This window comes from Nelumbo lutea, chromosome 8 (assembly GCF_056320005.1).
Source record: "Nelumbo lutea isolate HS-2025 chromosome 8, American lotus-T2T, whole genome shotgun sequence".
Classification (NCBI taxonomy): domain Eukaryota; kingdom Viridiplantae; phylum Streptophyta; class Magnoliopsida; order Proteales; family Nelumbonaceae; genus Nelumbo; species Nelumbo lutea.
This window is the reverse complement of record NC_142691.1, coordinates 45,639,571-45,652,248: the sequence shown is the minus strand read 5'-3', so window position 1 is coordinate 45,652,248 and position 12,678 is coordinate 45,639,571. Positions and strand designations below refer to the sequence as shown.

Below are 12,678 nucleotides of genomic sequence, written 5' to 3'. Positions count from 1 at the left end.
CGGAGATGGCCGAACAGAAGACCATGATGGATTATGCCAAGCCAACCCTCACTAGGGCAGCCTCGAGCATTGTGAGACCAACAATTGCTGCCAACAACTTCGAGATCAAACCAGCAATCATTCAGATGATTCAGAATACAATTCAGTTCTGCGGCTTGGCTCATGAAGATCCAAACACTCACATCGCCAACTTCTTGGAAATATGTGACACATTCAAGTACAATGGGGTTAGTGATGATGTGGTGTGGCTCAGGTTGTTTTCATTCTCATTTAAGGACAAGGCTAAGATGTGGCTGAAATTTCTACCAACTGGATCGATCTCTACTTGTGATGAAATGGCCAGTCGCTTCCTATCCAAGTATTTTCCTCTGTCCAAGACTACAAAGATGAGGAATGATATCACCACCTTTTATCAATAGGACAAGGAATCATTGTATGAATCATGGGAGTGTTACAAGGAACTATTGAGGAAGGTCTCTCATCATGGACTTCTCGTATGGCTGCAAGTTCAAACATTTTATAATGGGTTGACCGAAGTAAATAAGACTATCATGGATGCTGCAGTTGGGGGATCCATTAATAACAAGACCCCTGAAGTTGCCCATGCACTCATTGAGGAGATGGTTGTAAACAACTATCAGTGGCATTCTGAGAGTGCCCAAGTTAGGAGACAGCTCGGTCTTCATAATGTAGACACCTATACAACACTATCTGCACAAATCAGTGCCCTCAGCAAGAAGATAGATGAAATGCAGTTGGCAGCCATGCATGTTCAGACCATAGCTTATGAATGGTGTAGGGGAGATCATATCAGCACCAAATGTCAAGTTGGAAATCAGTTCATGCAGTCCCCTGAGCAAGTAGATTTTGTTGGTAATTTGCAAAGGCAGCAACGTAATCAGTACCCTCGTGCATTCAACCCCGGATGGAGGAATCACCCCAATCTGTCTTGGCAAAATCAAAATGCAGTGAACCCCTTTCCCTAAAACTTCAATCAGTTAGAAAAGAAAGCTAATCTAGAGGAGCTGATGACCAAGTTCATAAAAAATGTTGAAACGAGATTTTAGAACCAAGAAGCATCAATCAAGAATTTGGAGACTCAAGTGGTACAGTTGGCACAGATGATATCTTCTAGAGTCCAAGGTGCTTTACCCAGCAATACCGAAGCAAATCCAAGAGAACAGGTGTTGTCCATTACATTGAGGAGTGGTAAGGAGCTGCAAGAGGTGGAGAAGAAAGCAAGGAAAGAAGGCAAGGTGAGCGCAACCCTAGAAATCGAAAAGGAGGAAGAGCAATCTGATTCAAAGAAAGAGAAAAGTCAACAACCACAAGTACCATTTCCGAATAGGCTAAAGCAACACAAATTGGAAAAGGAATTTGGTAAGTTTCTTAAAATTTGTAAGAGTTTACAAATTAACATTCCTTTTGCAGATGCTTTATCCCAAATGCCACACTATGCAAAGTTCCTGAAGGAAATCTTGGCAAACAAAAGGAAACTAGGAGACGTGACTATAGTTGCATTGAATGAAGAATGCTCAGCAATCCTCCTTAACAAGCTGCCTCAAAAACTGAAAGATCTAGGGAGTTTCACTATTCCTTGCACTATAGGCAGTTTGAAAATTAATAAGGCATTGTGTGATTTAGGAGCTAGTATATATTCAGATTTTAAGAAATTAGGGTTGGGTGAACCCCAACCCACTAGAGTTGCATTACAATTAGCTGATAGGTCCATCAAGCATCCTAGGGTAATCGTAGAAGATGAACTTGTTAAAGTTGACAAATTCATTTTTCCTGTGGATTTCATAGTTTTAGACATGGAAGGGGACATTGACGTCCCACTTATCCTAGGGCGACCCTTCCTAGCTACAGGAAGGGAAATGGTTAATGTCCAACAAGGACAACTCCGCCTTAGGATTCAAGATGAGGAAGTAACTTTTAAAATGTCTGATGCTATGAAACATGCATCTTCTAGTGATGATTCATGTTATATGATAGATGTCACTGATGATGAGGTTGGTGGATGTTTTCAAGTCAATGGTCAGCACCTCAAACCATATATAGCGGATGGAGCATTGCCTACCCCATCAACTATGTACCTAGATGTTCATTTATCATGTCGGACAGTCGAGCTTCAGACAGAAAACAAGCGCTTAGTGGGAGGCAACCCAATGCTGATAAGTAGTTCTTATTTTTATTTGTTTTTCTGTTTTTCTTTTTTTGTATCATTTGAGTTTTCTTTCTAGGATTTGAATTTCGTAGATTGCTGATTACACCTAGTGTTTCTCATTCTCTCATTCTCCTAGTTTCTTTTGATCCGTGGCAGCTAAAGGGTCAAAACGAAGGAGCCCATTCCATGATTGCAGAACGCTCTTCAAGGAAGTTCTCTAAACCCCTTTTATTGCTTGAAATCCCACTACCCTCATTGCTGAATTCATCTTCACATTCTATATCTATGAACATTGAGGGCAATGTTCATGTTAAGTGTGGGGGAGGTTGTAGTTGTGCACCTCAATCACCCCAATACATAAATGCATTGATAGACTGCGTAAACTGGAATTCCCCTGAAAATTGTTGCTATCTATAAGATGAATTCCAAGAGGGAATACGATGAAGTTGAAGGAAATCACTTTTAAGTGCTAAAATTTATTCCTGTGAATCATCCAATTTTATCATAATACATGAGGTTAAGGAAGCCGAATAGGACCTTCATCATGACCAGCACTAACTCTATCCATGTGTATAGAGTTCTTGATTGAAGTTCGAATGAAACTCGAGCCATTAGTGCACATCATGTACTGTTAATGCATGAACTCCAGCATGTGATTCAAAGAAAAAAAAAAGAAGAAAAGAGAAGAAGAGATAGGGACAAAGTCTGAACTACTCCACAGTCATGAACTGAATGGTAAAACTAGCGGTTTATGATATGAGTTTAGTTCCAACTCCGCTATTTCAAGCTGAATATTAAAACTAGCAACTTGAAATATGAGTATTGTTATCTGCCTCTAGCCTGTAACCCATGTGAGATGGAGCATAAAATGCACTCACACTAAAAAAAAGAAAGAAAAGAACTCGGTGACGATTGAGGTTCAAGGGGACAAAAATATAGTTGGAAATTCAATTTAATGCATTGATAAGATTTAAGACCAAGCTCAAGGTGATGGTTAATTATGGCGGTCAAGGAGCTGCTATACATATTGAACGGAATTGAGTGCTGGAGCATGAAGAATCTCATGTTCTCCCTTCCTTTGTTCTCATGTAGGTGGTAAGAGTGGCTAGTCATGGGGATGAATTAGAATGTTTATGCAGGTTTCCTGACCACTTAATGCATTCTCATCCTAAAATTCATTCGATAGATGGTAATAATTTGGAGAATGATCAATTTATGGATAATATCTTTGCTTGAGGACAAGCAAAAGCTTAAGTGTGGGGGAGTTTGATATGTGCGCATGCTACAAATTATTTTTATTACTTTATACCTGGTTTTAGTGATGTTTTACAATGATTTTTACCCTAATTGAGCATAATTCTAGGAAAATTAAGAGTTTGAGACAATCTAGGGTGAAGAGAGCATACTTCAGCCCATCAAGAAGAAAAGCCCAACCGAAACCCCATGGGAAGCACTGAAGCCACCAAGGAGAAAGGCCCCACTGCAGTCCAACCGAAACCTTATGGGAGAACAGAAATTCAGCCCATCGAGGAGAACAGCCCAACAACAGTTCGGCCAACCAAGAACAGCAGCCCAACCGCAGCCCTAGGTAGGCTCCAAAAAGGCAGCCAAATTTAGAGAAGAAAAAGGTTGAAGAGAAGAGTATAAAAAGAAAAGAAAAAGAATAAATTAGGGTTCAGACCCCTGAAGACAAAACCAAAGAAGAAGAAGAAGAACGACTAGAGAAGAGAGAAGGTTGTTGAATGCGAATTGAAGAGGAGGTCGAAGATTGATGCAGAAATCTTAGGTTGTCTTCTTCTTTGATTCTGCAATTTGGTAACCGAGATTCGGTTAGGGTTTCTTGATGTTTCTTTATTGAATCTTTCTTTTCTTCTTTCTTTTATGCGAACCATGATGGACTTCGAATCTGATATATAATTAATATTTTAGCAAATCCGATTGGTTGTGATTTATTCTTGGGATTTCTTAATTAGGGTTTTTTATTAATAGAATAATCTTGGCCGAATTATTTTTGTTTCTTGGATTGCTTGAATTACTTGATAAAGGGTTTAGGTAATTAGATGATCTAATCAAGAAAACGGATTGAATGCATCTTAGAGATAATTTACATGGTTCGTTTGGCATCTATCCATACCTGAATTGGTGACCTTCGAATTCTAGGTTCTTAATGCATCTATGGTGATTAAATTTCTGATAGAAATATAGGAATTATTGCTCATGGATAGAGTGGGTTGTGCTCGAGAGAGGCTGCTCATAAAATTAGGGTTTTGCCAACCCAAGACTGAATTCACTTCGGTTGGGTTGCTGAAAGACTTAAGTGCTAAATCGACTCTACTAGTTCTTTCATGTAGTAATTCTTCTTATCATTGAAAGTGGTCTGATCCAAAACTGCTTAGGGTAATTTGCTAGTTAGGAGTTAGGTTTTCCTTTGTTTAATTTTTCGGTTTATCAGATAACTAAAGGCTGATTCAGTACTAATAGTTGTTGGATCAATCCTCGTGGGAACGATACTCTACTCATCATTATATTACTTGGTCGACTAGTGCACTTGCTAGTGTAATCTATACGCATTAGTTGGTGACCTTAATTAACTTCCTTTTCTTTGCAAGTATTTCAAGTTTTCTTTTAACCCTATGTGTTTTGATGATTACAAACATATTGAGAATGCTAATGGTTCGTGCTAAGTGTGCGACTATCTCTATTGATCTAAAAATAATTAACAAATGCTAGATGAAGCAAAGATAGTATGGAAGTATTGGACAACAATGAATCTATGATGAATCTCCATAAAGAAGTCTTAGCTACCTTGAACTAAAAGAAGAAGAAAATGATGAATCAGTCTAAGAAATTCTCATTTTGTTATTTTTTATCTAGGGCTTATTGTAAATAATAAGCTTGGAATGCACACAATATTAATGAATCTTAGCGACTAATTGTTTTTTGGATCAGTGGAATCAATCTATGCATGGTTTTAATGTTTGGAACAATGGGGATTCGATCGTCCTAAATAGTGAGTCGGCCACTTTGACAGATGAGGCATGTATTAAGTGGACGCTATTCATTAGTTAATTACTCATTCTAAAAGTCAACCGCCTTTGATAGTCGAGGCACAAAATGAGATGTCACTATTGACATTGATTGGTATTGTATAGGTTTTCTATAGAAGGGCTCAGGTCAAGGGGGAAGGTTTTTTAACAATCCAGTTCACCCCCTCCACGGATCGACTACCTTGGATAAAAATTTTGCCACAGAGGAATTGTACTTTTTTTTTGTCGACTCTATAATGAACAAATCTATCTAACCAAAATTGAGTCAATCTGTTCTACTTATTACTACTTACTTCAAATTTCAAAATTTTGTAACAACTTAAAAGTTTTCCCCTAAACCAGAATTGTCAATGCTTGTATTGTATGGCCGAAAGATTCAAGAGTATCTTTTAACTGTGTCTAGAGAAGCATTAAAGTGGTTTGTTATGCAATTCGCATTGTTGCTTTTGAAAACTGAAAGCAACGTTTTAGAAAATTAAAGTTCTTGAAACCAAGATAAGGGCTTTATGCATCGCTTTTTTCTTAATCGATAAGAAAATTCCCTATCCTTTACTTGAAGAACAAGAAGAAATTGGCAGGTAGCTTACTTCTACTCCCCATAATGAAATTGGGAACTCAATTCTCTTATACTAGACCTACTATGGTGCAACAAAAAAGAATATTTGCAACACTTTAAATCTCGATATTAACCAATCACGTTAAGGATGCATTTGACATTCCTTAATTTACAGATTTATCTTCTTTTTACAGTTAAAATGCGTCTATGAATACAACGTTTTTAACTACAAAAAGGAGATAAGTCCTTAAAATAGACAATGCAAAATGCATCCTAAATATTTTTATTTGTTCACATTTTATAAGGTATAGATACGAATCACATTAAAGATGTCAACTATGACATCTCGCTTTATAATTGGTTCACATTTTTGCTTTGTAGTGCATTTTCTACATCGTAGATTTTGCTTATATCATAAAATAAATGATGGTGTTTTCCAAAATGTAGATCTAATTTGAGTGATAAGCAAGAGGAGATATAAGGAACCAAGGATGACAAATTATTAAGAGTGATGAATCAGAATTAAAGTTATCAAAAGTGGGATTTGCTAACAAGATGCGAGCAACATCAAATATGTAGGGGAGAACAATCAAAGAATCGAAATAGAAGGCCAGAAAAAATAGTGTTTTATATAGAGCACATGGGCCTGAGATTAGCTTTGTGCCCTTCATCGAAACCATGATCCCTTGGTTTACTAACATCATACACTTGTATTTGTAGCTGTATGCTGGTCCTTGGTTGACATTTAACTTTCTCTAAATATCCTTACATGGAACTATTAAGTTTATAAAATCTGATGCTGAACAAACAATCCGCATGACAATACTTGCATTGGTGTGACAAAGCAGTTCTAATCTAACGGATCTATATTGCTTAAGTATGAGATACGCGCTCATCCGTTAATGAAGTGCTTGAAGGGTTTATATTACTTGTGTTGAGGAATAGTCTCTATTTCATGAGCCAGCTCTTTGCTCAACTTGTCATAACGATCATCTTGTCCACTTGAAAAGGTATAGACCTGAAAAGCCAGTTGAAAAACTCTCCAAAGAACATTAATAAATGCTTTAGATATAGACCTTTGGGCGTGACTCTACACTGCATCAGGCTTGGCCTTAAGGCCAGGCCCATTGAAATTTTAGCAAAATCTAAGCCCAAACCTGGCCCATAAACAGGTCTATTTTAGGGTAATGCAATCTTATAAGATGAAATTGCACCATCTTTTCAGAAACGAAGCAACATTTTGTTATATCTATGAGATATATAAGAGAATTAATACTTGATCCTTCTAAGTTCATGGATATTCATAATCTGCTAAAGACAGAAACAACTAAAAGCAGTTGACATGAAGAATGAATAAAATAGTGTAAGAAAGTTAGCAATCATAATTTTAGGCAAAACATTTCAGACTACAACCCTCAAATAATGATTCAAAGTATTGGTATGTACTTAGCCAAAAGGCCGAGAAAGGTATATTATATTGGAATGTAGAACACTCAAAAAAATTTGCATATTGTGTATTGCACGATTCAAAGGGGTGTTATTCACGGATTGAAATTGGTTTGGTCTTCAAGCTTTAAACTACGCCATCTCTGGGAAGGGTATTAACCATTGAACATGGCCATTTGTCATAAATCCTTGTATTTAGTGTATCGATTACCCTGAAAACTAATATATATATATATATATATATATATATATATATATATATATATATATATATATTTGTATAATACGGTGCGATACATATTAATACTTTGAACATTGCCTCAAATATCCATGTACCCCAAATTCTATAAAAGGGGAAAACGAAATAAATTAAAAGAAGCTATAAGAAACAAAATGGAACTTTTGAATAAGGCAGGAAGTGATGAGCAAAGAAACCACTTAGAAACGGTGTATGTGTGGCTGAACTAATAATGGGATGGCACCCGGCACCCAAGAAGGACAAGAATGAGGTTCTTCTATCCATACCAATACAGAAGATAACACAGTCTCATATAAGGATGCAACTAGGTTTGTCCGAGTTACCATTCTACACTGCTTCATGTCAGGCCCATTCAAATTTGGTAAAAGCCCAATCCAAGTTATATGGACCCTTGGGAGGGTTAAAGTGGCTAAGTCCTTTTGTCATTTTGTTTAGTATTAGGGTATAGTCTTAACCTGGCATTTTTTCACACAAAGTGGTCATCCTCAGACTTAAACCCACATTCTTATCGCTTGTCAGCCTGAGATTTTACCATTACACCAAGTAATGATGGCCCCTCCGATGAAGAAGCCAATTGATGGCATAGTGATCAGTGAATTATAATCCCAATGTGTGTGCCCCACTACCCCAAAGAATTATCAAGGATTGGATCATTTAGGCTGTGTTTGCCTGTTTGGCATTTACAGGTTAACCAAAAGATAGCAATAACTAAAAAATGCAATGCACATCCATCTGAGAAATAATTTGTCTTATACTAATTCTAATCTGCCCCTTTGAAGAAGAATCTACATATACTGGATTTGAGACATATAACCCACCAATCCCCTTCTTTTTTTTTCATTCACTTTTCTATTGTTCTACTTAGTTTTCAGGTGGATCTTCTAAGCAGCTGACACTGGCTTCTCATCTGGTGTATTGACAATGTTCTTCCAGAACCAGTGGTTTTGGAACAGAAAGCTTATCTCCTCTATTGGAACTTGTTTTGTTTCTGGTAGGAGAAAGTAAATGAAGCAGCTCATGACGACAATCAAGCACACGAACAGCAAGAAAATACCATAACGGAGGTGGCAGAGTGCCGCAAGGAAACACTGTGCAACCATGGCAGTGAAGAAGAGGTTTACACAGACAACCACACTCTGCCCAGCTGACCTTATCTCCAGTGGGAAGAGCTCACTTGGGACTAGCCAGCCCAGAGGGCCCCATGACCACCCATAAGCCAAAACAAACAAGCAAATCATGATCACAAGGATGACAGCATCCACTATTGGGAGGGTTACTCCATGGCCAAACTTCAGTGCTAGAACAATAGCCACCACCAGCTGCAACAACAGATGTTCCCAACTGATTCAGATTCAGTTCTTTATGTTAAATGCAGAGAATTAGGCAATGGAAAAAAGACAATTACATTACCATGGAGGATATCATTTGGATGCCAGCTTCCATGAAGAGAAACCGCCTGCCTCGCTTATCCACTTGATACATTGAGAAGAATGTTGCAATAAAAAGTGCTCCACTGGTAATCATGGATGAATACAGAGCTGTGCCTGACCCCATGCCCAGGCTCTGAAAGATCACAGGAGCATAGAAGAGTATTGAATTCATTCCAGTAAGCTGCTGGAATGCTGGGATGCCTAGAGCTCCTATTATCAGTTGAGGGCGGTACTTTCGCTGGAGAAGGTTGTAGAAGGGGTTCTTTATGGCCCTTGCTGCCTCACTTGCATCTTTGAGATCCTCAAATTCAGCATCTACATTTGGGGTACCTCTAATTTTCTCCAAATTCCTTCTTCCTTCTTCTAATCTGCCTTGTTCTACAAGGCTGTTTGGGGTCTCAGGAAGGAAAATACCTCCAATGAACATCAGAACTGCTGGAACAGTAGCTAAACCAAGAGAGAGTCTCCATCCCCATGGATGGATTTTGTCAGTGAAGTAGTTTATGACATTTGCCACAAAAATCCCTAGGCAGGTAGTTAATTGGAACAGTTGGTTAACTGCTCCGCGGATCTTCGGCGGTGCTGTCTCTGAGAGGTAAAGGGGAACGGCCTATGACATGAAACATTAAAACAAGAACTAAGTCAAGCTTCTGCAAAGAACTAATGAATACTACCACTAAAAATTCAATTCTGCTGAGAGTTGGTGGTTCACCTGGTTGCCAAACCCAATGCCTACACCAAGCAAAATTCGGCCTAAGATCAGCATTGTAATGTGGACAGCAAATGCATTTAAGATTGCTCCGATGAAGAAGCTGACAGAGCCACAGAGGATGCTTGCTCTCCTTCCCTTGACCCTGGTCACCCATGAAGCCCCAAAGGTTGATACAAGACCAGCAAAGTAGAGAGAGGATGTGAACAGTGTGAGAATCTGGTTGTCATATTTGCAGTAATCAGTCTCCTTGAGATGTGCTTGCTTCCTTCTGTACACGTTTGGGAAGAATTTCTTCAAGAAGTCATCCATGGAAGTTACCCCACCTGAACCAAATCACATTCATTTTGTAAATAACACCTGATTCATTTGGGGGGAGTGGTAGTGAAGTAGAAATATACTGTTATTTGATTCATTCCTTATTGCTGTTTAGCACCAACATTCTAACTGGGAAAATTATCTTAATTCGACCCATTCTCTCTACTGAAGTTGCAGAACTGATAATAAATTCATAATACACTCATCTAAATAATCTCCACAAACAAACAACAAATTGTGAAGAAAAAATATGATATGAACTTGACATAGCAACCGGAAATCAAACAACCCAGATCAAATAACTTGCTAGAATAAGAAGACAAAAATCAAGCATGCCACGATTTGAAATCTGCTCTTTTTGTTTATTAATTCAACCAACCTGACCATAAAACTTTCCACAGAATCAATTTGCAATTGAAAGTCAAACATACCAGAAACACCAAGATCGTATCCAAAAAGAGACCCTCCAAGCGCTGCAATGAAACAGGCATAAACAAAAGCTTTGGTGATTTTGTAGTCATAAAACGGTGCCCTCTTTGCAGCTCCTGGGTCAACAAATGCACTCCCTGCCATTGCCGATGTACTTCAAGCCTTCTGTCAGAAAGATTTGCCTCTGATTCACACACAGAACCTCTTAAAGAAGGAAGAGAATTACTTGTTTAAGTTTCAGAGAAGAAAAGACGGCAGCTACTAATGAGATAATTATAAGACCACAGTCGGTCAACCCAGAGGCTAGAAGACCCACATGATAAAGAAACAAATTTTCAATAAGAAAATATTAAACAAATGACATAAAAAACTGATAGATTGAAAGTGATGCAGAAAAACAAAGGAAATGTATAGATTTGATATGGAAACAAGATCAATATTCTATTAATTTTCCATATAAATTTGACTGATTGCTTTGGTCCCCACCTCTGTGATGCTTCAAACAAACAATCTTGCCGAGAAAATAGCAGTTTAATTTATCTTTTAATCCTTATCAAGAATCAATGTACGTTATACTAAATAAAATCCAAATCTCGCCTAAAATATCTCTCCTCCTTGGGAGGAGAGATTCTAGGTTGGTTGGAGCCATTTTTTATGGGGTTTGTTTTCTGGTAATATATTTAGATTACGGCGATCTTTTTGTTTTGAGGATAAAGAAATAAAACGCAATGGTTAGTAGTGCATTGGCCGGCCACACGTTAGCTAACATTCAGGCGGAAAAAAAAAAAATCTAGATACTGTTTGGATAAGCTTTTGTATTGTAGAAAGCAATTAAATTGAGCCATAAAAAATGTTTCGGGCCTTGGGTAAGAATTGCTTTTAAAAAACAATACAAGATGAAAGCCAGAAACAGCTTTAAGCCCCCATAGCAGAAGGTCTATTTAGGAGGGCTTTCAGGCAGTGGCTTCTGACTTTACAATATGGGCCCCGCACTGTTTGGTGGAAAACCTTGAAGTCAAATTCACTGTCATTCAGCCAAAAAGTTCGACTTTAGGTCATGTTTGGTTTGAAGGAAAATGCAGGGAAAGGTAAAAAAATATTTACAGACTTTGTATAGGTTCCCTGTCCTTCCCTTCTTTTCCTTACCTTTTTCTTCAAACCAAATATAACCTTATGGCAATGTTTTAAAAACCAATTTAAAATCGGAATCACTTTGGCATCAGTTTTTGGTTTAGCAGTTGGACCATCCCATTCGAGTGGACGATCCATTCTAAATAAATAATTAAAATAAAAATATGGCCAAAAAAACATTGTCTAGGTCAAACGGGTCGATGGTTCAGAACTGATTGCCTAGACGATTAAAAGAATCTTGTTTTAGAGCCTATTTGGAAGTGGGAGGGCTTCTGCATTGACTGAGTGGCTTTCAGAGAAGCTATCAAAACTAGCTTGGGGGCATTCTTTTTCTGGATTTTAAAAGGGGGGAAAGTTGGTCAATGCAATTTTGATTTTCATTGATCAAAAATCCTTCTTTTTTAGATTTATGTGGAGAGATTAGAGAAAATTTATTTTCCAGGTGGATAAATAAATTTCTCACCATAGGGGAAAGTTGCCAATAGCACCCCTTATAATAATAAATTTTTATAGCTAAAATGAGTATTATCTTGTTTACAAGGCAAATAAAAGAATATGGATAAATGCACTTATCCTATTTTCCAAAAAAAACTTACCGGAATAAATGCATTTATCCGAATAAACAACTTCCCAAAAAAAGGGGGCCTTAATCTTTTCCGTTATCACAAACAATGGGATCCCATTTATCTATTTTGCAAAGAAGTTGAATACAGGGAAATTGGGTCAATAAACGTTATCCAAGAAAATGTAAGATGTAGGGTGTGACGTGGCAATGTTTCAGTTTGACTTGCTTGCCCAAATGAATGGGCCACAAACAAATATTTAATTACTATTTTGTTGGCGCCCATTATGTGTTCTGGTTCTACTTTCAACTTGGTGTGCCCCCACTTGCCCACTTGACTTTAGTCCTCCTCCATAGATGGGAGACAATTTATTGGACCCTGAATCCATCATCACTTTGTTAGTGTATTAAAGACAAGAAGGTATATTCAATGCAGATTTTGACGTTTTATGTATTAGCCGAGACCCGTGCCATGCACGGGAAAGCCTAATACCATTTTGAAGGATGAAATTTTAAACAAATGATATACTGAGTTGAGAGAAGCATAATTAAAACTTTATATTTTATTTTTCAATAAAAATCAATCAATAAATTAATTAATTAATTATCTTTTACTTTGAAATA

The 12,678-nt window shown here is 37.6% G+C and overlaps 2 protein-coding genes and 1 non-coding gene across 3 annotated transcripts; 1 reads left to right on the top strand and 2 right to left on the bottom strand.

Annotated features, from left to right (window-relative positions):
- Positions 1–383: 383 nt before the first annotated feature.
- Positions 384–490, bottom strand: LOC148843977 (small nucleolar RNA R71). Its single transcript, XR_016103966.1, has one exon. It is a non-coding gene; the product is annotated as a small nucleolar RNA R71 (small nucleolar RNA).
- A 61-nt stretch (positions 491–551) lies between these two features.
- On the top strand, positions 552–2,584 carry LOC148843976 (uncharacterized). The gene is made up of 3 exons (XM_088959476.1): positions 552–968; positions 1,068–1,880; positions 2,324–2,584. Exons 1-3 carry the CDS (start codon positions 552–554, stop codon positions 2,582–2,584), a joined length of 1,491 nt encoding a protein of 496 aa, XP_088815602.1.
- Positions 2,585–8,208: 5,624 nt separating this feature from the next.
- On the bottom strand, positions 8,209–10,617 carry STP14 (sugar transporter 14). Its single transcript, XM_088959015.1, has 4 exons — positions 10,364–10,617; positions 9,618–9,940; positions 8,886–9,515; positions 8,209–8,794 (listed from the first exon to the last, which is right to left on the bottom strand). Exons 1-4 carry the CDS (start codon positions 10,503–10,505, stop codon positions 8,357–8,359), a joined length of 1,533 nt encoding a protein of 510 aa, XP_088815141.1. The 5' UTR covers positions 10,506–10,617; the 3' UTR covers positions 8,209–8,356.
- Positions 10,618–12,678: the final 2,061 nt, after the last annotated feature.

Coding starts and splice junctions, on each gene's coding strand:
- LOC148843976 (XM_088959476.1), top strand. CDS start 552: ATGGATGCTGCAGTTGGGGGATCCATTAATAACAAGACCCCTGAAGTT. Junction 969..1,067: donor CTTGGCAAAATCAAAATGCA/GTGAACCCCTTT, acceptor ACGAGATTTTAG/AACCAAGAAGCATCAATCAA. Junction 1,881..2,323: donor TAGCTACAGGAAGGGAAATG/GTTAATGTCCAA, acceptor GATCCGTGGCAG/CTAAAGGGTCAAAACGAAGG.
- STP14 (XM_088959015.1), bottom strand. CDS start 10,505: ATGGCAGGGAGTGCATTTGTTGACCCAGGAGCTGCAAAGAGGGCACCG. Junction 9,941..10,363: donor ATACGATCTTGGTGTTTCTG/GTATGTTTGACT, acceptor GATTTGGTTCAG/GTGGGGTAACTTCCATGGAT. Junction 8,795..8,885: donor TCCAAATGATATCCTCCATG/GTAATGTAATTG, acceptor CTGTTGTTGCAG/CTGGTGGTGGCTATTGTTCT.